Source organism: Tubulanus polymorphus, chromosome 5 (assembly GCF_964204645.1).
Source record: "Tubulanus polymorphus chromosome 5, tnTubPoly1.2, whole genome shotgun sequence".
Taxonomy (NCBI): Eukaryota; Metazoa; Nemertea; class Palaeonemertea; order Tubulaniformes; family Tubulanidae; genus Tubulanus; species Tubulanus polymorphus.
The window spans coordinates 18,527,305-18,554,532 of record NC_134029.1 but is presented as its reverse complement, the minus strand read 5'-3'; the positions used below and the strand labels follow the sequence as shown (position 1 = coordinate 18,554,532).

The 27,228-nt window shown below is 37.8% G+C and overlaps 2 protein-coding genes across 8 annotated transcripts in view; both read right to left on the bottom strand.

Annotated features, from left to right (window-relative positions):
• Positions 1-868: 868 nt before the first annotated feature.
• On the bottom strand, positions 869-6,513 carry LOC141905806 (proteasome inhibitor PI31 subunit-like). The gene is made up of 7 exons (XM_074794847.1): positions 6,339-6,513; positions 3,627-3,776; positions 2,628-2,707; positions 2,050-2,256; positions 1,799-1,933; positions 1,604-1,693; positions 869-1,080 (listed from the first exon to the last, which is right to left on the bottom strand). Exons 1-7 carry the CDS (start codon positions 6,489-6,491, stop codon positions 1,029-1,031), a joined length of 867 nt encoding a protein of 288 aa, XP_074650948.1. The 5' UTR covers positions 6,492-6,513; the 3' UTR covers positions 869-1,028.
• Positions 6,514-7,012: 499 nt separating this feature from the next.
• The window catches only part of LOC141905900 (uncharacterized), a 71,772-nt gene continuing 51,556 nt past the window's right edge, over positions 7,013-27,228 (bottom strand). For 5 of the 7 annotated variants that reach the window (XM_074794983.1, XM_074794989.1, XM_074794987.1 and 2 more), the window contains 7 exons: positions 24,037-24,081; positions 17,865-18,004; positions 14,449-14,566; positions 13,342-13,684; positions 11,502-12,809; positions 10,780-11,019; positions 7,013-9,263 (listed from right to left, as the gene is read on the bottom strand). In XM_074794983.1, the coding sequence (XP_074651084.1) occupies positions 10,829-11,019; positions 11,502-12,809; positions 13,342-13,684; positions 14,449-14,566; positions 17,865-18,004; positions 24,037-24,081 (2,145 nt within the window). In that variant the 3' untranslated portion in view covers positions 7,013-9,263; positions 10,780-10,828. The remainder of the gene's footprint in view (positions 9,264-10,779; positions 11,020-11,501; positions 12,810-13,341; positions 13,685-14,448; positions 14,567-17,864; positions 18,005-24,036; positions 24,082-27,228) is intronic. The other 2 variants (XM_074794985.1, XM_074794988.1) reach the window with 2 other exon arrangements.

Here is a 27,228-nt window from a genome sequence, read left to right as displayed (position 1 = left end):
GTTGAACGGGCCAGCTGCCTGTCTTTCCTGAACATGTTTTTTTTCTAAATCATGATCAAGTTAACCTTAACAGAACCGGCAGTCATAAAAATGAAATGATTGCAAATTTTATTGCAGTCTTCAAAATGGCCCGGCTGATTAGGAGAAATGAGGTCCTATTATTTTAGCATTACACAAGGAATCCAGAAGATTTTATTTGATATGCCTAATTTCAAAGGTCAGCCGAGAGATATGGAATGTTGAAATGATTAGCTCCAATCAACTGACAGATTTCATGTATCCCAATACTTACCGCTTACTACTTGGGTCCATCAAGATAACTCTCTGGTCTTTTTTACTGCTGTCCTTAAGAAAAAATAGGGAAAGTTCTGCTTTTACTAGGTAAACTTTGGGATTCGGAAGTGGTTGGATTGTGGTCGACTCTGTTATAGTTGATCATAGTAATCCAGCTATATAGTAAAAGATTGTTACAATGCTTTTGTTACATGGTAAAAATTTGCCGAGATCTGATCTTCCTCTTTCTTAATGTACATGATTAACCAAAACGCCACCAAAACTTAACTAATACAAATTAAACTTTTTGTTTCAACCCCAACCAGTTAAATTCATCTTGTGGAAAAATCTTTAGCGAGTCTTCTGGACTGGAGACATCGATCAGCGAGGAATTAATCATAATTTTCTCATACACAGCTTCCACACACTCCTTAATTGGCCACACGCCAAATATGATCTGGTGCCAGGTCCTGGACAAATCATTAACCGTGCGATCATGGCCCATATCCAGTATTGAAACGTGTACTTCAAGTAAATATCCAATCCATACTAAATTCCATCATAGGTCTCCCAAAAACATATGACAACACCGATAAATTTTTCATAAATTGAATAAAATTTTATTCATAATAAAACAAGAACCAACATTTCATATTGTACACTCTCAAAACCCTCAAACACCATCAACTCACAAACCAAAAGAATCATAAAGTACACGCCGCAAATGAAATTCATCATCGAAGCATAATCTTCATTCACATGAACATATCATCAAAATCCGGTGGTCGTTCATGGTCAGGATCTGGCCTGCAATAGAAACAGGGATTTTAGATAACCATCAGACCACACTACCTGATATCTCTAACTGTGGTAGTATTTGCATAAAATGAGAGTATTTTTATATAAAATATAGTAGTTTAGTGAAGTGGAAATTATTCGGGTGGTATTTTGATATTCTTCAGCGTATAAGAGCTCTTGAAAAGAGTAGAAAATACTCTCAAATAGAAGTCGTAGTCAGGTTTGTACCATGTTAGTTTGCCTGTGATCACAGTAATAGTTGTGGAGCTACGCAAAATTTTGTTTATATTCAAGGCTACAACCAAAATAATATAATGCTGTAATAATATACGCTAGTGGGATAAGTCGCCGTCTTATACAATTTCTCTTACAACTATCAGCTAAGCTAAGCGGCCAAATAGCTAAGCTGTAATTCTGAATGCCATTTTTATGAACTAGTACATGTGCTGAATGAACAGGATAAAATGGTCAATGGCAAATAGACCAAACCAGTATTCGCAAATAATTACTTGTTGCGCTATGACATACTTACCCTGGTCTGAACGCATTATCAGGTGGCGGCCCTCCCCCATGCCCTGGAGGTCCAAAAGGATCGAAACGTGCGCCGGGCGGGACGGCTCCTCTGAAAAATAACAAAACCAATGTAAACAAGAATGAATAAATTTCATTCCGAACTCGAGTTCTTTTGTAAGTGTCGTAAGATTAACTTTCAATGAAGCACTGTTACCTCGGTAATCCGCCCGGACCGACGTTAGGGTCAAAACCGAAACGAGGATGTCCTCTGAACGGATCCATTATCATTCCCGGTGCACCTCCGCCAAATGGATCTAAATCGCCTCTACCGACACCAAATGGATCTCGACTGAAAATAAATAATAAATTTATTTAAATATTATTGACTAGCGTCAGAGTGACTTACTGAACATCTTACCGGTCTTCTAAGACAGCGGTTTGATTGTATCAAATGAACATACTTACTGGTCGGGAGGTATAAAATTTCTCGGGCCACCACGACGGGGGGGTCCGACCCTCAAAGGATCGTCATCATCTTCGGGACGATGCTGTTGACGTGGTTCATCTCTTCGCCTCTGTGGCTGGCTACTAGCTGCCGCAGTACGACCGGAAACCTCGTTCAGTAATTCTGTTTGAATCTGTTTCTCCAAGACGCCCAAATCTTTATACGCGCTGTAATTGAAAATGCAATTACGATGATTCGAAAAGCTTTATAAGCTGCGTTAACACTAGGATTTCAGTACGGTACTAAACACCAAACACTAATTACACTCCCTCTATTGGCACACTGGGTGACTACTATACTGGGCTTACTAAGTGCCGAATTGCCGACTTGTAGTGTAAATGTAACTGGCCGTGTAAGCGCCGTATTTTGGTGAATTACGGCATTTCGTAGGCGCCGAATCTAGTGTGAACGCAGCTATAATTGAACTAGAGGATGCCCACTTGGTGAAATGCTTGACAATCAGATAATTTCAATATTCAACAACTAGGTATCAACAGGTATTAATATGAAGACATGAAATGGTAGTTAGTGAATGTACCTTTCAAATTCGGTAAATTGCGAAGAAGTGAAATCGCCAACCTTCACATTGGTGCATGCAACTTTTTCATTTACCAAACGCTAAAACGAAACAAATTAATGCAATCAAAATCTTACTCCAGAAGCAATCCTCGAAGGATTCTCCTAGCTGATGTCAATGGGGTTCGAGCACATCTACCGTGGAAATCTAGGATTAGCTGATATCTTGGTAATAAAGGCTGGTATTCCCAAGCCTTGTTATAACTGTATACCTGTATGGCATGAAAAGGGTATCAAAACATTTTTGACACTTTTCTTGTAAAAAGTTTTGCACATTTTTCCCAACAATCTGATCTCTGGACAGTTTAACCTTTTCGCTGCGTTATAAAATTGACATTTGATGTGCGTATGACGAACTCGGCTCATCATGATGTACCGTATTGTATAGCACTAGTTATCGCGCATTGTGTATGTTCACATGCTGGACAACTTAGTTCCGATTTTTTCTGAAAGATGGTGAAATTTTCACCAGTTGATTCGCGTGGTTGGCCGGCTGGTGGCACCAGATGGGCTCATTGAATATGCTATGCTGTCGCATTCTGTCCTTTGAGTCCTGATGGTGATCGGGATTTAGAAATAATATTTCTAGCTATTTTCATCAAGGAAAAATCATAATAAATGAGGCCTAATCAAAATCTCATGGTTTTATTTAAATCAAATTGATTTAATTTCTTTACCTCGGGACTCCAGCATACCAAAATTTGACCATGTTCGCAGCGAAAGGGTTAAATTGAAAATGAGCTACATTAAGGGCATACTAGTCTCTATCCGAAATCACCGGTTGGTTCCACACAAAATCCGAATCACACCACCTCGACGGAAAGGAGGTATCGAACTCCCCAAAAGGTCATGTGACCAATAACGGATTCTCCGATTTCATAAAAGAGTGCACCCTAAATGCCAGATTGATATCAGGCTGCATAAAGCAAGCATTCGACAAAGATACAAAAGAGAATCATACCATCAAATGTACGAGTAAAACTCCTTCTACGACCAACACTTTCAATAAGTGTCTGGTATTGTCATCGGTTTGCCTATATTTCAGCACATAAAGGTCCTGATTGTCATTCCACCCGCAAGGCAACAACTCAGACTTTTTATCCCACGAGCCCTGAAAAAAGAAAATAGTACAAAACTGATGTTTTATGGCAAACGAAAGAGGGAGATTGATTGCCTCCCACCAAAAGCTCACAAGCAACACAAAACCACTTCCTTCATCGGTCTATATCACCACACACATTCCTTCGGCGGGTAGGTTGCCACTTATGAAAATTATCAATAATGAAAATATATACCATCCTCCCCTGCAATGATACGAACCTGATGGCATCGAGATTGCCACAGTACGAAACCCTGCCACATTAGATTGAGTGCGCAGCTACACGCAATGTGATTGGCGCCTCAAGTTTTCGTGCGGCAAAGCTGCGCATGTTCCTGCCCACCCGGTCTAGTGTGGCAGGGGTTCGTGCCGTGGCTGAGTGTAGCGCTGCCATCAGGTTCGAATCTCTGCCGAGGGAGGATGATATATACCTAAAAAAATTTATTTGTTTTTCCTCGCTTGCTTCATTGAATGATAACATGTAGTTGTGTAATAGAACATTACAATGACGTAAGTGCGTTCAAGGACTATGTTGGTGCGAGCTTTTCAAGCAAGGAAGGTAGCCTACTGTATAATTCTACTGGCGTTGAACGTAGACGCTCTCTGATAAAGATTGTCTGTTGCTTGTACAACTATACAACTGTGAATACATTGTTAAAATACCATGTACCAAATATGAAATAGTTTTTGCTAGGACGGCATTCCATAGGGCATTTTTACAAGCATCGGATTTGTGCATCCGTTCAGTGAAATGCACTTTACGAGGGGTCGTCCTTATTACCGAGATGACACAATTTACCGAGATGACATGAAGTATAGCATTTTGTTAAATTCTTAACTGTTTTAACACTTGAAATCATGTAATATCAGTAACAGAGCCGTCGGAAGGAATTTTTTAGCGGCGAGGCTTATTTCTGAAGGGGGGGTCTGGGGGCCCTCCCCTAGAAAAATTTTGAGAGAATTCAATCGCCGGAGATGCATTTTGGGGCCATTTCACGGTCTCATTCACAGAAGCATGAGAAGCTGTGAGCCAACCACCTAGTACAGAGAACGACGAGCTGCTACGCAACATGCTTTTGAAAAAAAATTTGTTAAGCAAAAAAGCGGGGCAGCTTTGGCCGCCCCTGTTCCGACGGCCCTGAGTAATAAATACCTTCTAGAGTCATATCTTACATATTTTGCCGGATATTTTGTAGAAAAAATATTGATTTCAAATACGTAATCTCGGTAAGCAATAAAATTTCATTAAATTTGATTGATCGACGATCTCATCGCGGTAAAGTTAAAAGATATTTTTCTACAAAAATATCCGACAAAATATGTAAAATGTGACTCAAGCAGGTATTTATTATTACTGATATAATATAATTTTAAGTGTTAAAATCGATAAGGAATTAATAAATATGTTATATTTCATGTCATCTCGGTTGATCTCGGTAAAATACATCATCTTGGTAATAAGGAGGACCGGACACCAACGTTAGGGATGACAAGGGCCAAAACAGGGTATAAGCCCATCCGATTATAAAAAGCTTACCACCAATGATTAGGTAACTAACTAACTGATTTGATGATTGATTAAATCTTTCTCTCCACATGTTCATGTCATGTAATTCACCTAAACTATCGTCGTTTTTACAAACGTTTGATATGATCGCAAAATCTACGTAAATTGACTACGAATGCGATCGCCGAAATTGAATGCTCGTAATACTAATATAATGCTGTGAGGGTGGCAACCTGTCCATCGTGCAAGAAATCTTGGGCGGTGCATTAGACCAATAAAAGGCCTGTGGTCGGGGTTTGTGTCGGCGTGAGCTTCATACCCTGAACACAGGCACTCGCCGATGGGCTTGGGATACAGTTGCTGGGGTTTTTGATAGTGTATTTGTGTTTTCATTCGTTATTCTGCAATAAATCCGAGAAAAAATGTCTTGGTACTGATACATTTAAAAAGATCATGGCCGCTGCAGTATGAGCGTATAGGAAAAACTTTACAGGCGTTGAGAAGGCAACACTAGGTCACCGAACGTCGTTCAACCGCTGAGTGACGTCATAACGAAATCCCGATTTATTGAATATAGAAGGGGAATACTTGTAGCAGGTGCCCGTGTGACCTAGTGTTGCCGTCTCAACGCCTGTTAAATTTTTTCCTATACGCTCACGCTTTGTCAACTACCTTTTCTTTTATATTACTAAAGACGTTTCACAAATTGACAGTGTCTCACAGTCGGATGGAATAATAGGATATATAACTGTCATATCACTAGTAAGTGTCGTATAAAATAAAAGTTTTGATTTTAGATTGAAAAACGAAGTTTGTTCAGTATTTTGTGAGGTCGCCGTGTGTGGAGCCAGCGGCCATTATCTTTCTAAACGTATCAGTACCAAGACGTTTCGGATTTATTGCGGAATCACGAATGAAAACACAAATACACTATCAAAAACCCCAGCAACTGTATGTACGCCATCGGCGAGTGCCTGTGCCCTGAAGAGGGGATGAGTAAAGACATTTCTGATTTCATCATTTCATGACCCATGTTTTGGATTTGTTTTGGAACTGACAGTGCTTACCTCTTCACCGGTACCAGCGCATTTAAACCCATGGTTTATCAGGTTGTTGTGTAGATAAAGAATTAACGCGTCGATCGGCGATTTCAATTGATTTTTGGCCGCAGAAAATAGAACTTCCAAGCCACGGCCGTATTCCAGTTCATCACTCATCATTCCATTAATGAATTGAATTGAATTTCCAATATGTACCATGTCGAAGAAGGAAGATTTTCAATCATAGGCAATTCAATTCAATAAAATTATATTATATCATATCCGATGCCCTATTCATCAAATTAGCACTTGACCTTGTCTGAAAACATACTGAATTTTAGAGTGGAAATGACCCAGTCAAATTGTTCATTCAGACATGAAGATGTATGCACAGCCCATGAATAATTGTCCTTTCAAAAAGCCAATCATGAATAGTTCGAGTCTAACAGTCCAGAAAGACTAACAGAAAGTTGCAACATTTCTGTCAGAAAAATAGCAAATTGAGTGCTCATTTGCGAAGTGAAAACATGGCGACAGTGTTTCAAGTCCATTTTCCAATTGAAATTCCAAAAGTTTTGGTTGCCCGTCCTTGATAAGGAGCACCATGTGTTTCGGCTTTATTTTGCAATTCTTCCCTCATCTTCATAAATCCTTATCAATAATTGAATCAATGAAAGAAGATATGAATGTAAAGTACTTCAATAAGTTTATTTACGTCATATACAATATTACAAAATATAAGCCTATAATTTATCAATTGCACACGGGCAAATACTCTGCTCCATTTGTAAGAGAAGGTGCTTGCATTTATTTGGGAGGGAATTATTTGGACAGATGACGCATCAAGATGAATTTCATTTAACCTTTAAATTGTGAACAATGATTTTTATAGATACCAGTACTTCCGAAAATATAAATATGCATCTAATTTTTAATACACACCGGGCAAAAGTAATTAATCTTTAAGAGTAAACCCTTTTTAATCTGGATTAGTTTATTCGGTGGATTTTGATATTTTTCGGACATTATTTCCAATCCATCAATACATTAATGTATATTAGAATACAATGTTTTCATTGGGATCTTTCACACACCACAGACAAATCGTCAGTCTCAACTGATCCGCTTTAAACCCGGTTTCCCATACAACACAAATTTGAAGAGTTGTGGGATCACTCAAAAATCATAAAAACATAATTTCATAAAACATTAATCGGATTTATCACTAAAAGCATTCTGTACTAATTGTCAACAATGGAATTCTTCCTATACTATATAAAACATAATTGTAAGTGACAATTACTTGATAAAGGATGGATTTTTTGCGTAAATGTTGTGTCGGCCGGATTAAGACTTGATTTATAGAATAATAGTATAATCATATATATATATATAACTGTACTCAAAAGAATACCAAACAGCAACGTATAACAGTCCACCATAAAACAATTCATTATTGAGCTATGTATGTCTTAACATTGTACCATAAAAGATATGTTTACTTCATCTAGATATGCACGAAAATATCCGTGTTTGAATTTGTGCCCTGGCCCCAGTAATGCAGTTTTAAGTTTGACTGTAAGATTGAGTTAAAATATTTGAATGAGCTTATTTGAACTCAAAGAGTTAAAACACTCACAACATCAAAGGCCAGATTAAACTTCTTTCAATTGAGGTAACCCGAAGGTTAAAACTCGCCTATAAAATAGGTTGTTCCACAGATGTGACACAGTTGAGGGTAAAAGGGACTTAATTCTTGACAAGACTATTGGAACTCTGATGTCACAAATCTAAACCATGATATGTTGAATTGATTACTAGGCTGTTCATCATTTTTATCAGAGTGAAATAGTTATGCTTATCAAGATATTTCACCAGTAAAATGGAGAATACAGGTCGTCAACTGTGGAACTGATGATGATGGTTTTCTCTTTTTATTACGAGTGTAGCATCTAAATTTCATCAGGAATATTTACATTTATGTACAGGAAAACATAGGCCTGTATCAGCTATGCAGATGTATCTGCAGCAAACAGGTGATTCAATGTTCAAAATGACACGTATTATCATCGATACCACAATCGATACAGCTGCGCATCTGTGTCTTACATGACAATGCATAAAAAAGAACAAAATCCACCAAAATGTTTCATTGAATAAAACTGTGACCACCAATATACTGTTTAGCGTAATAGCCTAAAAGTAAAGCCTACTTAATTTGAATTCTACCATCTCGGAATGCAGTTTACATGTTCATCGTACAACTTTGTATTTTATGGATTCAGACAAAAGAATTCGTCGAGAAAGATTCAAGTCGAAGTAAGCTTTACTGCTCTTGCCAAGATTTTTCAAAGTCATATTCTAAATATATTTACAAATTCTATATGAAGTTCTACAATGTCATATTTATCCTATATCTCTTAGGGGTCAAGCAAATTGCCAATCCCTTATCTTCGTATGTGATTTCAGAGGAGCCATTCATATATGCACAATTTTGCTGATTTCAACACCTTCCCCCATGAACGTTACATCACGCATCATGTACTTAAGGAAAAGTGACCAATTTTTTTACCAACCTCCTCCATGTCGCGTAATTACTTTACAAATGGCCCCTCCAAAGAATGACCCCTTATAGCTATATTCACAGAGTGAAAAGATATTTACATTGAAATTAAATTTTTTCACAAAAGATATTTCAAATATATTATGCTTGTTTATACCTAAGTAAATTTACACGATGCTGCAGGTTACTTATTGTTATGAGTTAGCAATCACTTAGCACAACATTTTACACCAACGAGGTAGCAAACAGTTAGGTCTTCCTTCATAGATTAGATTTTAACGGAACAACTTTCCAGCCCCAGCGGATGGGATGATCTTCATTTTCCACATTTTTTTGAAGATCAATGAATTAAGTTTGAAATGTCAGTCACACTTTGCTGTATTTAATTCCTGAAACAAAATGGTTTGCATGAAACAGTTATTCTCAGATTCTAGAATTTCACTACTTAATTAAATGGTTATTAATTCATTGTCAATATAATTACAATGATTGGAAGGTACTGTGAGAGATTATTTAAAGCTAAGAGTGTATTCAAATGTTCAATCTGCAGCCTGGAACCCATTATTGTGATCACTCTTTCAAAGTGTGGAAGTCTGACGTTTATAGTCCAATCGCAAGTATAATTTCTGAGGTGAAGTCCTGAATACATGGGATGATTGGTGTCCGGGCGATTGAAAATTGGAAGGAGGGTTGGCCAGGCAGAAGATTGATCATTACATATAATAACAGTACAAATAGCATGCCTAAAAATTTTCCAAGGAGGATATGATAGCCGCGATCACACAGAGACGATTTGGTCCGGGCCAAATTGGCAAGGATCAGGCTCGAGCCAAATTTGGCCCATGCCTAATAAGAGAGCTTGCTCACACGCAAACAACTCACTTGATACTAAACAATGCTTAAACAAAGCGAAGTGGGTCATTTCTGGTACCAGTTGCAATTTAAACGCAATCATTTATCTCGTGCTAAAATTTGGCTCTGGCCATGTCCCACATTTTTGGTCGGGCCAACATTGGCCCGGGTCAAAAATGCTCATGTCATCGTGGCTGATGTTCAAAACATCCCCTAAGACACTACCCAAAGAAATTATCTAATCGATCATATCAGCAAGTAGACACAGTAGATGTCCTAGCTTTAGATTTAGAAGAAATCAATTATTTCACATATCTGCATTGATGATGATATTATTTACGAAGCTTTATGCATTCATGATAATATAAGCAGGGAAATATTTAATTATAACAACTAAATGTCTACAGGTATAACGATGTATTAGTGCAGATGGCTAGTAGGTGACAGATGATCAGATTAGCATGTTTTAAAGAGAATTTACCTTTGGTCGGAAAGGAGGGGTTTGCTTTTGAGCCGAAGTGGTTTTGAAAGGCGCATGACTCGTTTATTTCAAACCACTGTATATATGTATTAATGTGGTGTAGTAATCATGAATAAATTTACATATAATACTTGCGTATTTATCGAAATCATTATAAGTGTATAACAAATCAAACAACTGGATAGGAAATTAAGTGCGGTGAAATAGTGAAGTAATTTTGAAGTATTTCAAGGCAGTACTGATGTAAATCTGGGTCAGTTACTCAAAGTATGTTCAATGTTGACCATGGTAATAGTGAAAGGTTTCATATTACCATGGTATTCAAAGAAAACTTACTTTGTGCCACCTTAAGTGCTGATTGTCTGTATATTTGAATTATGCAAGAAAATCAGCAATTAAGAATGAATATCAAATACATATGCATTCTAACACAGTTAAGATATGTGCCAATTTCCACATTCAACTTGCAATAATTATAACACATTCTTTGAATATGAAGTTTAAATGCTGTTGTGTCCTTTAAAGAGTCATGCGTCGACCAAATAAAAGCTGGTTAGTCTAACTGATAATACCTGAGGCCATAGTGAGAAGTCAAAGACACACACACACACACATTGGTGGTTAGAATGTTCCCATAAATTCGATACCTTCATCGTTGCTGTAACAGTTTACGCAATGCAACCGCGACGCGCGAACACGTACGTCTGCCCCGTTGTGTCCATAGCTTAGCGGAGTATGACACACTACGCATCGAAAACACTGCATGTGATAATACAACTGTAGAGACTCAATAACCATTGCTGCTCCGTGTCCTGAAAGATATAACATGCACGTACCGGTACATCATCTGGTTTAAAAACACAAGGTTTACACAAGCCTGACGATGGTCTCTGGTTGGAGCCCAAAACTTTGTACTATTTTAATTACAGGGCTTTCTTATTTTTTACTAATTTTCATCTTTAATGAATCTTGGTTTTAAAATTTGAAATTTGTTTACCCATCTATTTACCATGTCCGAGCATGGCTATAGCCTACTACTTAAGATTAAAAAAATGAAAAGATTTTTAAGATAGTTGGAATCAGTCTTGTCACAAAGAAATATTCAGTCATGGAACATATAGAAATTGGAAGTAGTGCGCAAGTTTTGCGTCCATTTTCAGAACAATTTAACTGTTCACATGCCACAACTTTCAACGTTCAAAACAAGTGCCGTTATCAAATCCACAAGCTACGTAGAACTAATTCTCTCGATTAGAGTATGGAGTTAGAAAAGCTTTTAGCAAAAACCACTTACCTAATTCTTGGTTACAGTGACAGCATCGATGTTGACCACTAACAGCGAGTACTTGCTCTACCTCGGCGCCGCCTGGTACATTTCGTGGTGGTTTAGGTGGTCCTTTAGCAGAACCTCTTAAATCGGCAGCACTATTTCCGCTATACGGTGAACTACGATTAGCCACATGCGGCGACGACATCCGAACAAGCCCGTCTACGGAATGCGGTACGTTTTGATATGATTTCGGACCGGGATGTGTGTTGTAACTAGGATTGTACTGTCCCGGCTGAGAATAACTAGGATTGTGCTGAGGTTTTGGACTGTAACCGGCTGAATATTGCGGATATTGCGAATAATCCGCATAGTCCGGAGGATTAGGAGATTTTGGCGAACTAACTCTCTGCAAAAGCGTCTGTTTTATAGCATCAGGAATTGGACCGGAATAGTGCACAGGTTTCTTCGGAGGCATGTCGTATTCTTTTACCGTATTCACTGGTTTCGTCGATTGTTCCATGTGAGCGGGACGATATCCTAAATCTTTATTAGGCGAATGATTTCTTAAACTGGGATCTTTATTTGGTGATAACCTTTCGTCGTACCGACGCGAGTCGTTTCTAGCGTTTCGAGGATGATTTCGAGACTCGTTTCTATGAGTTGGCTGTTGCTGCTGTTGTGCGTATTTCAATTGTTGCTCTTTATATCTCTGTTCGTCGATGCGTCGTCGTTCGGCCTCTTCGAACAGCCAATGCTGCTGCGGATTCTGTATCTCGCGATGCATCGCTTCCCCGTGCGGTGTTTTCGAGTTATCGTAGCGTGTTTGAGACGACGGCGAATCGACGCGTAAGTTATGCATCGAACGACTGTTGTTAAATCCTGGTCTATACTGCTGCTGCTGCTGCTGTTGTTTTTGTAAGCTGTTCTCAATGAACGGTTTACTATTCAAGCGTTCGGCGCTTTTACTTCGCATGTTAGGACTAGTGTGACCACGTTTGGCAAACTGAGGACTATTGAGTACGCCGTCTACGAGCTCTTTGCCCGGAGAGTCCATTCTTCGGCTGACTAAAGGACTTCGCGGCGGACTACTAGATTGTTTCATGATACCTTTCGGACTGACTAAAGGTTTTTTAGTGTCGTGATAGTTATTTTTACCAGATAAGTTCGGCGAGTTTGATTCGCGTACGAGTTGATAGTGAACAGGGAGCGATTCTGGTCGCCGATGTTGTGGGTGATTGGGAACAGGTTGTCGCGATACTTGAGCATGATTCGGCACCGAATCCGGACGAGTTTTCGTCGGCATGGAATAGCTCGGGCCGTTCCTGGACGTTCCTACAACGAATCAAAACTACGATATAATTTCAAAGCAATGAGAAAATCAATAACAAAAATCTAAACTAAAGGCGTTTTTATTTAAAAAACTCGCATTTGACATCCACGTATGATCACGTGGTACAAATCGACGGCCGAACCGCAACCTGAATTTTCTGCAATTGAAAAAGCCGCCATTTTGTTTTTTGATCTGTCAACGAATGCACTAGACACAGGCACCATCTTGAAATGCGAAAGGAGTTACTCGCATTGGTAACTCATCCAAATAAATGAGCTGAGTTGGGTACTTGAGTATGGTGAGTTGGATACTCAAGTATGGCGAGTTGGTTAAATTTGACGGTGAAGTACGCAAGTTGCTTAAATAAAAATGCCCTAAGCCATGAAAACCTTTTGTAATTTTTTCATTTAACATTAAACATCTATTTCAAGAAGAAAAAAACATTTTACAAAAAATCAGGCAATAAACCTGCTGTAATTACTAATGAAACGACTATTTTCAACACTTTACCATTTGGATTGTATTGAAACTTACTTAGAATTACAGATTCTGGTTGCGTTCTGCCATTTCCGTGATCTTGATAATATCCTCCTCGGCCATCATTGTTCCTAGGTTCTTGCGCTGTTCGTCGATCCTGGTAATGAATATCCCGACGCGGTTCGTTCTTCCTCTGCTCCGCATCACGCTTCATCCTCTCCTCCCATTCTTTCAGTTTGCGTTCCTCTTCACGACGCAACAATTCCAACTCGCGTTCCTCTTGTTCGATTTCCTGTTCTTCGATCCACACTTGACGTTGTTGATCTTCGGACAGCTGGCGATTTTTTCGATCTCTCGATCGCCTGTCATCCGCCATCTTTTGCTTCGTCTCAGCAATATCCTATAAAAACCGCATTCATTTTTCAAATTCGTTTTGATCAATATCAACAGCTATTTACAGTACAAGGTAATTAAGTCGTATCACAAAAAAAGCCCCTTCACCTTATCACTCCACTTTTTATACTTAGCAAAAACTCCTTCCCCAGATATCGTATGACAATTACCAGTACATATTGTGTAGAAATGCGTTTTCCTGACTACAGGTTAACCAATTTCATTTTCCGTACCCAGATTATAGATTTTCCATAGACCCTAAGTTACACATCCCCATATAGATTCCCATTCTAAGTAAATTGGTTACAACTATCATTACCATTAACCATTTGTTTTATGCATTGACCAATTGTTTTCATAAAGATATTTGTCAAATGAGTAGTCGCTATGTGCAATTTGTTGCTGTAAAGTGACAACTCCCTCTTACCATCAAAATTGTTAGTAAGACAATTAGGCATACAGCCCATAATTCAAAATTGAAAGAAAATTCTTTTTTGAGACCATTTTCAGATTTTACATAGCCACAGAGAATAAAACAAAATTTACATAGCTTTTCCAGGGTCATGAAAAAATTGCCATTTTCCTAAACTTTCTAAAACCCATAAACACCCTGTTTTATACAACAAGAATTCGCAGTTTTTATTTTTCAAAAGAAAATTATGACGGTACTCTAAGAGCAACAGCAGAAATAATCAAAATCAGAGGAGTATGTGCTGCAGTGGTAGAAAATCCACTCTCACGTACCCGTTAAAATCAAAAACTTAAACTTACAATTTCTAGTTTGCGTTTTTGTTCATCTATCCGCCGACGTCGTTCATAGTCAAGCTGACGTTTTTTCTCATCCTCATCTCGCGGATATTCAAGTTGTGCGTCCTCGTCATCTTGTTTTCTGCCATAGAAAAAAAGATATTCTCAACTTTAGAAATTCAAATTTTACCTATAAATCCAGTGTATACAACACATCCTATAAAAACAAGAAATTATCATGTAAACCTATATTTTCGGGCAAAATTCGATCCTCTTTTGTTGACGAGAAATGCTCTATGCCGGTCGCCAATTACCACAAAAGATGTCATTTTTTAAACGCACATCCATTCACAATGGAATTTGGATTGAGCTTATATTCTCGGCGGGAGAAATTTAAAGTGGTTGTTGACCTAAACACCTGACCCTGCTGGGTAAACAGTAAATATGACACTGGAATTTCATTCAGTCGTTTCTCGATATTCGTCAACATTCTTAAGACGATGATTAATACTTAATACATTCAAGGCGAGGAACTCTGATCGAGTCAGTTCCAAATCAATGGTTTTCTACATTCGAATCTTGAATACGTTGAAAATGAAATCAACTTAGGGAATCAGGACTGAAGTCCTGGTGTCAGTTGCCCAAAAAAAGTTGGTTAGAGTTAACCCTTCGATAATTGATATAGTGACAATTAAAAGTCCACTGTTACCATGAAATTCAACCAATGGTTATCTTTAACCAACTTTTGAGCAATTGTAGCCCGTGTTCTGTAATCGTAAACCGGTTTTAATTGTTTTTAAAAATCTTGACTCAAAAGACTTATAGTTGAATTAACCACAAGTTAAGACTGGCTAATAAAACCGAGGCTAATAAAACCGAGTCTCAGTACTGAAGCTGCGGTGCTGAATGTTTTAAAATCTGTGCGGCTTATCGAGTCGATAAGTCGCAGATTCCGCAGATTCCTACGCTAACTATCTTATTGTTTTGTCTCTCAGTGATTTTACATACTGCATCAATTTTAAGCTGATGCCTGTTTTACAGTTTGTTCTCCTCCGTTTTAAAGACGGTCCAGTTGAATTCACCGATCAGTTGTCAAATCTATGAATTAATGGTGGTACTCGTAAACAGCAATAGTTCGTGGTTGATAGTAGCGATATCTCTAGAACGTGCGGCAGTCGTGCTCTTCCCGATCACTTCTCGTTTGATATGCGCACCGAGATTCGCTAGATTTATTATATCGACAATTATCACTGTGAATGCTATGGCTCTATATCTCACACCTGCTTTGTTGATGCATTTCACCGACCAGTATTTTGGATGTTACTAGAAATTATCAAACCAAATATAAATAATATATCAAACCATTTTCCTCCATAATTGTCATTTACGATAACTTTCTACCTTTTTCTTTGATTATTCTATCAAATTCTGTTATAATAGTTCAGTTATTCAGAGGTTCAAAAGTGGTTTTGTCTGACCAGAAATTTACAAAATAAAAACGCACGACAATAATGCTCGTAACAGTTTCACTCGCATTTGCAATATTCATACTTCCAGGTACTATAACCGTATTTTTACCAATGTCACCAGTATATAGAGAATTTACACTTGCAATTTTCACGCAATTTCATCTTTGTAACTTTGAGTTAGTTGAGTTTGATGCAGTCTGCGCCCTTTTCACTGTGATACAATGTCCACTTTCCATTACAATGATATCATTACCCCCAGCCTATAACTCTAACCATTTATCAGTAATCTCTCCATGGGGAGCAGTAACATCTGAGCAGCTGTCAGCTGCTCAGGAGTAATTTTATCAGGTCAGGTACCCATTTATCCTGGGTGAAGACAGGCAATGAGGATAAGTGTCTTGCTCAGGGACACCACGGTAATGTAGGGGTTCACACTCTGGATTTCCAGAGTCAAACACTCTATAAAGAATTACTTTGTTGTATTATATCGAGTCAAGGTGAAATAATTATCATATCAATAACAATCGTTCAACTGTGATGAAAAAAAACATGCTAAGCTGATTTTTCGAGCTCGTTCGAGACTTGACCATGATTTCAGAAATCAAGTCAAAGTCAAAATCAAGTCAATAGAAATCTACTATTTATGCACGAAGCAATACACAGTACTATTTCAATGGGGTGATTATAAGCCTAGTTCATTCATGATCATATTGCCTCCGTTCATTCATTCAGGTTCACTTAACACACTTGTGTAAATTGCTAAGCTGTGGTCTCTTCGCGCTAGAGATTAACCGAGCCTGAAAATGGGCTGAAAAGCATAAACTTGCGCCAAAAGACCATTCACATAATGTCTGGGCATACAATATTTCGTAAATGTAAGTTAATATTGTTGGTATATGCATTATGCATCCAGCCATGTTAATGAACAGCCAAAAAACGTTGCGGGTTAGAGACAAGCTTTTTAGTTTGGTACAACTTCCATAGCCATATAAGAGTGTAAAACATAGGGAATTATTTTATAACTTTTATTTTTCTGCCTTATGCTAGCCGGTCGAGCATAATTCTGACGCAAATATTCCGCACTGAATTCGTGGTCCCCAAAGTTATGCTAACAAACATACATGTTTACCGTACAAATTAGAATATGTAGGACATTGATATCGTTGATATATTTGATTATCCGACCAATTATGCGCCAGATCGATAAATTCGTAATCTCCGTAAAATGAATGGAATTCTTGTCGTAACCTGATCGGTAAACTATGTAAGTATCAACACTTCGGTATCAACAACTTAAAATGACAGGTCATCTCCGCGTGTATACCGAATAAGGTCGAATGTAAATGAAATACCGACGGAGCTGAGAAATTGTCACAAGTTCAGAAGCGATAACGAGAGTTGACACGTATGACCGCCGAAGGCTGTATCAGTTATCAGAATTTTAGTTCCTGTGTGACCTCGTGTGAAACAGTAGGGTTTATGCATATGATTCAATTATCAGTTGATATTTGCTGCAGAGATTCCGGTGAATCGCCATACAGGCCTATGATGTACAATCTTGACTGAAAGCCAAGTAGACTCAGCGTATTATTGTTCTTTTTAACACATTTGGCAGTATCATGTGAGAAAGACCGTCAAAGAGGTTTTTATAGAAACATCTTATAAAATGAAAAAAAAGAAAAAGTTTTCTATAAATAATATGATAACAGGTAACATAATACGGTACCAGGTAATAGGCTAAGGATTTGCCAGGAATCTTGAGAATGTTCCAAGTTCTAATTTATCGACTCCCCGTCGACACACCGCGGATCGACATCCCTTGCTCAACAGGCATGAATTAAATCATATAATTGAAAGTAGCCGACAATGGATTTCTAACTAACTACAATTGAATATCGGATATTTTTGAGTAATTGCTGGAAATCATGCATGGCAACGCGTAACGGTATAATTTATATCGGTGATAATTACCTGTTATAAGTGGACTCGATTTTATGCTGTTCAGTCGATCTTATAACAACATCAGGAGCTGCGCCAGTCTTCAACAGTAATAACTTACTGTCCTCGACATCTTTGATCTGCCTGTGAGACCGGTCAGCTTCCTCTTGTTCCTATATAGATAATTTGAAAAAAAAAGTTTTAATCAAAGTTTGAATCATAAGTAAGTTTAAGCTAAAAACTAGGCTCAGTTTCACATATTTCCTTAATGACACACAATCTTATTACTACGACCCAGTTCGACAGTTCTGTGTTAGATTTTAACTTGATTTTAACTTGAAGTTTAATTTCAACTCAGGGAACCCGAAGTGTTGGTATATCTCAACAATGTCTTACGTTGCCACCAGACCGGTGCAACCTTGACATGTATTTATTTTGTAAATCTAGACAGTTCATTGTCAGAGTAAAGAATCAAAAATTCATGAATCAAAATAAGTTTACTTTCAACTCGATGAATTCTAACTTTGTATATGGAATCGTATGTTCTCTGTATACCCAGTAATGATGGTATACCTTAAGAATGTCTAAGGTTGCCACCCGACCGTCATGGCATGTATTATGGAATAAAACCGTATTTCTGTGAAACTCAACCTAGCATTGAAAATTCCATGCTCTTGTGAATCGAAACATAGAATATTCTTCGTGGGAATATTTTCAAACCCAGTTTCGATAGACGAACCAAGTTGCCAACCAACAGGTGAAGTTCTCAATCAGGAAAAAGAAATGTTCATCGGGGAAATTATATACAAATAAGAAGAATAAACTCTTCAGTATACAATATGGGCATAAAATCATGTTTCAATATAAGCCGCAATCACAAGGAAACAATTTTGGCCGGGACAAATTGGTCAAATTTGGCCAATGCTTCATTAAAAGAGAGCATCGAAAATAAACCACTTACTCGTTCCTAAAATGATTTTAAAACTATGCCGTGGCAAATGAGGCAAGTCTCATCAAAACCAGTTAGTTCACATAGCATATTTTGACCCATGGTGCTAAAATTTGGCACGGGCCTGGTCCGACGTCTTTGGTAGGGCCAAATTTGGTCAGTGTCAACAAGGCACGAAGGCATTTAGAAGCAATGCGAATGTTTTTTTAAATATGAACAAATTCAATTAATCAAAACCAATGTATATACCAAACAAATATATGTTTAGGTTCAAAGGATTTTAGCAATGATTTGGTGAACGGGCTTAACCTAGCACAGACCAAATTTGTCCCAGGTTAAAAAAAGTTGCGTAATCGCGACTAATAAGAGATAGTTGGTTAGCAACTCCGCATTCGCCTCGAAAAGACTTTAGTAATTCGTGATGAAAAAATGCACATATTCTAAACTGCAATAACAGTACGGTTAGTATCTATACACATATCTGTATATAACAGTGGTGTGCATGTCGATGTCAAAGTGAGAACAATCGATTAGGAAAACATAGAATATTTGTAAAACACTTAAACTGCATAAAACTCATACGGAATTGTAATCGTAATCTGCCTATTTCTAATTCATTTCCAACAGAAACGAAAGCGATGAATGTAAAATGAATGTTTGATGGACATATTAACCTGCCGGTCGAAACACCGCGCATAGTGAAAATTTAACGATATCATTAATAAAACATGCGAGGTATCACTTCTACTTTCAGGACTTTAAGCAGGATTAATCAATTAAGTTTTATGGAGGAAAGTTCATCATGATTTCTATATCAGGCTTCAACTCCTGATAAACGGGTAACTAAATTGGTATTTCAAAATTCGTGTTTTCACTAAAATCTGAAAATGTGGCTCAGCTCACAGGGGGACTATAAAGCAATAACAGGACCGTGTTCCATTTTTCCAGATCCAAAAATTTTGCTGTAGGATTAAATCGTACGGGACAATTTCAACTCTGATAGAAATCAAATAATCAAGAACTGGGCTCTGATCGTCAAGATATAGCTACAAAGGTCTTTCTGGTCAATAATTGCTACCATGTCATTCCAGTTTTCTTCCTTCATGTACTCAAGTTATGAGATTAGCGCATTTTAATCATATTTCTACTTCACTTGAATATATTTGTTTCTTCATATTTGGATATATTTCGTTACAAATATAAGATAAATTAGTTAATCACCAATAAGGTAATCAATACCAATCAGAACAATGGAACACGGTGCTGTAATGGGTTATAGCAAGGTTTTGAATCTGCATTTTGAAATTCCAGTGAAAACACGAATTGGGAGAGGAGTTAGAATACACATTTTTCATGCCATTTTTGATGCCATCTATATTGGGATATTTGGAATAAAATCGTCCGTCGTATTATTACATATCATACAAAACAAAAAGCTAATCAAATATCATATCTCATCTAAACAGCTTTTTCTATTAGATATTGCAATGCTTGAGTGATAAAAAGTCAGGTTAATTATGACGGAGTAGAACTTCGCAATGCGTAAACAAATGACTTAAGTAAATCATATCAGAAATCAAGGCACCACCGCAACTCCCTCCCCTCCCCATGGGGAGTGATGGGTGACGTTATTTCAATCACAATTGATTTTAATTGAATTATGATAAACTTATAACTTGCCGAAAATCATACAAACGCAATTAAGCCGTCTTGTTATATGGGTGTTTCCAGAAAATTTCAAGGGGTTTGAAATTCTGTAAGAAATACTAAAATTAATCGTTAGTATTTCTTAAAGAATTTCAACGCGATAACTTACAATAATCAAGGACTGTGCCACGGATTATAGAAATACAAACTAAAACATGCATGTTTACGATGTTTTTACAATCATTACAATTTTTACAATGCAAAATCCATTGTGATGTTCTTTTGAGAGCCAGAGCCACTTCAAATGAAGGGAAAAGAGACGTAAGGACTGAGGTACTGAGGTCGTTAATCTCATAACTAACAAATATCTGGGTTGCTGCCGGGTAAATAAGTTTGCGCAAAGCGCTGATGGGGGGGGGGGGGAGTGGAAGAATATGAACCCCTGAAAAATGGATTCATTCAAGATGTGAGAGAAATGGATGAAATAAGCACCATTTTCATTGCTATATGGAATGGTTTAGAAAAATGTATACAACAATTATTATTCAACAATGTGCTCCGGTCTAGACTGTAGGTTTTTAAAAAAAAAACCCACAGTCTAGCCAGGGTTATGGGATCCCTTTTACTTCTAATCAAGGTAAGAGAGAAGTATCTTCGACCTTCCAGTACGATGTGCCCAGCCCTGGCATTTCCTCTACGCACAAATTTGTGGCAAATAATAAAACACCTACACCGTTTGTACAGTACACGTCGATCTAGAATACATGAGACAATAATTACAGAAGCGAGCAAGCGATATCTGCAGGACGGCATATTCAACTCACGTAACGAAATATCTACATTCTCGTTATTAGTTAATTAAAAATTCGAATGATTAGAAATCACGATGCGGAATCACGTTTCACTCGTATCAAACGCAACATGCACTAATAATTATGGCTTATTCCATTCATTCATGCTGTTTAAAAAAACGGAAGAGTTCGCATGGCGCGATGCCAAAACAATGCATATATAATCGTCAAAACTACATACCAATTTCGAGATTCGTTTCGTCGGGCTTCGAATATCGATAACGTTACTACTATGCTGATGTTTAAATCCCGTACGACAAAGATGACACATGCATTGAAACTTGCAATTCTTCATAATTCCCGGATTTTCGGCGCGCACGCAATTACGCGCTACAACGGCGACTTTCTCGTTTACGGCGAGAGCCCGGAGCTGTGTATCGTTATCCGTCCGCTATCGGTAGTAGTATCCGAACGAATGAGCGCGCTACGATAACGCCGCTACTTCGGTCGAAACGCGCTGGTTCTCGTCATGGCACTGCCTCGTTCGAGCGGTGTCTCCTCCTCGATTAGGCTTATCAACCGAACCCCCGTGATCGCGTTGTGACCTCGCGAGAATCGTCCAAACATTCCGACCGGCGAACAAAACATACTTAACTCGTACTCAACATTCTCGTTGAAATAATAACTCAACCGACAAGCGACGTATATTTTGCTTGACTACAAATCGGGTCACCAAAGACACGTAATACTCAATGCTTTTATTTGTACGTATTATATCGGCACAATGTAACGCTTACAGTACATATATACAGCTGATGATTATAACAATATACACAACCTATACGTATAACAGCCATTTATGTACAGGTAAAATTATCATTCCGTTAAAAAAGAAAAAACGATTAAATATCCATCAATTGCGCGATCGAATGCGCCGACCGATGCGGTCGTGAATAGATCGCGTTCGGTGATGAAGGTGAAATCGATTAGCGCAAACAGTCCGATAGGTAAGTATTAGCGCGAGCGGAGAAACGGCTGCCCGGTGAACAGCTGCGAAATTGGCGAAATTAATATTTCGCTAAAATTTGCTGGTATTTATACTGCAAAGACAACGATAGGTCACAGCTGACAGCTGACATTCTTTTCCGACTATTTCGCAAATTGTCCCACATATTCTGCATGACATGTTTACCGTGTGTATGGATACTTTGGTGACAATTTCTAAAATACAGCCCGAACAAAAACTAAGTAAACCTGATGGCTGCAGAAGAATTCAATGCTGGTCACACTGGCATTCCATAACACCAACAAATATAATGCAAAATTTGTTGGCTGTCAAAATCTGTAAGATGTTCAAATCTTTTCCAGCAAATGGCATTTTCAATCTCCATAACAAATAGTGAGTCGAATTCTGGACCAATTTTAAGGACCCAAAAAATGCTGGCATCAAACCCTACTTATAAGTTGACCTTGTTTACATTGAAAGTGAGTCCTGAGAAATTCTGGACCGAGGCTGAATATTTCCTGAAACTTTAAGTTGTCCTGTGAAGTGGGCACCCACTGTTTAGTTTGTTCAGTATGCTCTTGTTCGGCAGTGTGCCTTTTAAGGCCCCCAAATTTGCTTCTGCATCCAGCCCTACAAAATAGGTTCACCTTGTTGACATGACTGAAAGTTTAACCGAAGAAAACTAATGCCTCCGCTCTATAATAGGATGTCTGAATTCCACAGCAGTCTGGATACGGTGTTTCACAACTTATCAAAACAATGGGTGGTCATTGATAGCAGACACAATTAGCTTCATCAATTACATTATGGTATGCATTACCATTACATACATCAAATTCCATACGATGATGTTGATGATGATGACTTTCTTGTGAAAAGAATTTCAGACCTGGTTTATTAGAAAAATATTGTCACTGCTTTGGGGAATTCGCATAAAGTAAAGCTCGCCTTACTCAGACATGGCCAACTAAGACTTTAGACTAGCATTTTTGTGACTTGCTAACCTTATTCCTGTCCTTAACTCAGACTTTTGCTTACCTCAGACCAATTTGGCAGGTCCCGATTGGTCCGAGTTAGGCGAAGTCTACTGTACATATATGAACATGCATTCATACAGCAACACTGGACCAGTTGAAAATAAGCTTCTTGAATCGTTTTTTCTTTTCAAGGTCATTCTGCTAAATGTTTTGAATGTCTCAGGCATCGGCAAAAAGACCTACAGCCCCAATCGAAAATGGTTTTGGTAAGCTAGGTGAAATTGTAAGACATTTTAGCCGTGATTACACAGATATGATTTGAGTGTAATTTGGCCCATTCCTAATTAGAGAGCGCGTTCACACGCAAACCACTCACTCGATACTAAACAATGTTTCCACAACCAGTTGCATTGATCCCTCATGCTAAAATTTGGAACAGGCAAGGGCCCATTTGGAACCATTGTGAACAGTTTGCCGTGGTCAAAAACGCTTTGTGTGATCACGGCTTTTATTTATGCTACCGGTACATACTTCATTACTGATCATTTATTTTATTAGTATTTATCTATTCAGTTAAGTGCAATTCCCTGAACCGCTAAAAATATGAAGTACCACCGAAAAATTCTTAACTACCAAAATAAGATGAGTATTGAAAATCCCTATCACCATCCACTCCTCAAGTTAGAGCTTTATGAAGCTCAGATTGTGTAGATTTTAATGTTAAACACAGAAACAACAGTTGTTTTTTTTTTCCCAAAAAACGACAATAATTAACACACCGAAATTTCGCCAGAAAATCCTCCACATAAAACAACAAAAACTGTTATTAACTGACCTCCTCCTCAGATTTATGCAGGGCTTGTTCTTTTTCGAGCAATTCCTATAAAATGAAACATCATATGAACACTGAAAATTCAAGTGACTGCCAATCGACAATTTCGCTTAGTTTATATCTTGCGCCTGTACTCGAAATCAACTTCGGCTAGCTTATTTCTTAGTTCTATAGTGTCAAATCATGGACTTTTGTTTTAGAGTCCATGGTTAGTTAAATCGTCAGTATTAAATTATTCGTGTCAACCAATATTGTATGATAATCCGTTTAACCCATTGGCACTCAGGCCGCCCGTATCCGCCCTGCCTATTACTCCTCAAGCCATGCTGCACGAAAACGGTTGTAGTGGGATTCGAACCCAATCGCTTATGATAAACTACACACCTAAGTCCTTGGAATACCAAACAGAAATCAACATCCTCCTATTTCAATTTCTCGAGTATTACAAGTTTAAATCTTATATCAAATCTTATATCATATGAAAGCCTTGACTATTTACTACAAAATAACACTAACTTGTAATGCATGGAAATAAACAGCAAATGAGCTATTCGGTATCGTAATGAACTTAGATTTTACTTTGAATTTTCTGAGGAGTAATTGACACTACATAGTACAATTCCTGAGTGCTAATGGGTTCAAGAATCTGGGCCCAGTCATATAGAACGGTTTAACTTCGTTGAGGGGTTTACCGGTAATTCAAATAATAGGGTTAACCCCAATGTTAAATTTGTCTATAAAACCAGGCCCGGTGCAATCTATTTTGGATTCATCAGTACCTCAAAATTTGTGTAAACACAGACTAAGTTCAGCTAACCATGAAGTATCGTAACAACAAATTTATTTCACTCATTAGAAAATGAGGTTTTTACTGTTTTTGCTGTTACGGGTCTTCAGAATATATGAATTTTTGCAATCCAAGGTTATGTTTGGAAATTACAGGATGATCTCCGCAATCAGAATGGCAGCATCCAATCAGTCAGTCCGGTGTAAAACTGATTTTGTGGGGCTGTAGGATATGGTAGAATATTTGTCTTGGAACTGAAAATTGCGGAATATGATTTCAAAAAATCAAAACCTATTACTATAATGCTGATTTATGTAATTCTTAAACAAATCATGCGACGTCCTAAACACATGCGATATCTAAACAAAGCTATGTTTATGAGCAACATTTCTTCACTTTCTTCAATCCAACTATTTGTTTTATCGAATTGTTGCTTGCAAACAATAGACTTCTACAAACATTGCATGAAACGCTTAATAACTTAACTTTCAATTTACGCAATTTGTGGACCTTTCTGGACCAATTCTGGACCAAGTCAAAGTTAAGCGCGCTTGCACTGTTTGCTATATGACTTATACGTAATCAAAATCTCACGAAAACTACGAATATTATTGTCACAAGAAGATTTTTACTATGACATATTTTTTGTACGTATTAACACAATTTTCAACACAAAAAATCACTGTACACTACTACCGGTATATTCACAGTTTTCACCTTGGTTACTCTGTTTATTGACATAAATGAATTCGACATAAATCATATCGAAGATCAGCCTACAAAACACGCCAACGCTCCTCCTAACCTTGATGAGGTTGTGCCCAAAAAGAGCATAGTCGCCAACGTCTAGAGAGCAAGCTGAGATATCTCAAAGCTAACTCCTGTTCAGATTAGGACGCTCATAAAAAGCTAAACCTATCTTGTAAACCTTTATGTACAGAGCAAGAAGCTGGATCTCGTAAGCTTTAGAGGTATCGGGGGAGCTGCAACCCCAGTTATCCCACCAGAGAGCGTGACAAGCAGTCTTAAATTCAAAATTAGTATATCATCTCGATCGACTTTGAAATAGATTTTAAAGGCTCAAGTATCCATACATTATCACAGGGCCTACAGATATACATTAAACTTTTTTTCCTACTCAGTGATTGGTATAGTTTTTATTGATAATTGATTTATTTAAGAGAAAAGTTGATTCAATTTCAACCGAAATGTAGAAAAGTTTGAACATGGAAGACCGAGTTACTACTAGCCAACCTGGTGGATCCTCGCTTGCCATAAGTGGAATCCTCAATTGCCACAGTAGCATTGGTAGCTTACATGATATATCCCAGTACAGCTTGTACATCCCCACTGTTATGTAATGGTGAGTCATTTTTTTTGTATGAAATATCAGCTTAAAAATCCAAATGAATCCAAAAATGCCAAGGGTGGATCCAGGGGCAGACTTTGACAGCAGCATTAAGAAATGAAAAGGGCATGTATACTGAAAAAGCCATAACAAAGGTCTGGAGAATTTTGAAATTTCAGAGTATTTTCATACAATTTCTAGACTTGGAGAATTTAAGAGAATATAAGCTAAACATTGCATTGCAGACTGCTGTCTCATTGGTTGCCACTGGAAAAAATGCCCTGAAAATATTACCAATGTATTTTCTGAATGCTTCAATGGCTTTCGATGGCTTTTTTTGTGGTTCTAAACAAATGACGGCGCGCAAGACCTCTGTAGAAGTTGGACCATGAAAAAACGGTGTCAAATTTAAAATCGCCACAGGATTCATCATTATTGCAGCGGTTTTTCATCAGGAAATCTCATACCAAGTATAGAATCTACGGCGAGATGATATAGCGACTAGCTGGGTCCTGAGTTAGTTGAACTTAAGTATATCTTACATGTTTCGAACTACAATTCAATCAAACAAATGAACATACATTTACATGAAATACACGGACCCCACTTCAAATATCATTATCTGTCAACAGTAGACAAACATTTTTAACAATTGTTATAAGCGGTTATTAACTGACCATACTTTTCGCCACCCCCCCTCCCCCAATCATACGAAAAATACCCAGTCACAGCCCTTCACTGCTTCGAATAATAATATTTGAAGAAACAAACTACTTTATAAATTTGATACCGTATTCTCTAATAATTCTCTAATAATAATCTATCATCGTATATTTACTCCTGATAAACTTACAGCTCACAGCCAGAAAATATATAAAAATATACACAAACTGGTATAAAACCGATGATCTTTCCAATATATCAAAAGATATCATTGAACTGTCCTGTTTGTATAATCGAGGGATTGCTTGCATAGGTTTATCATTTACAAAGATTTTAAAGCCTCACGGCTGAGTATAAAATATTCATCGATATTCAATTCAGTCATGTCTTCACTTAA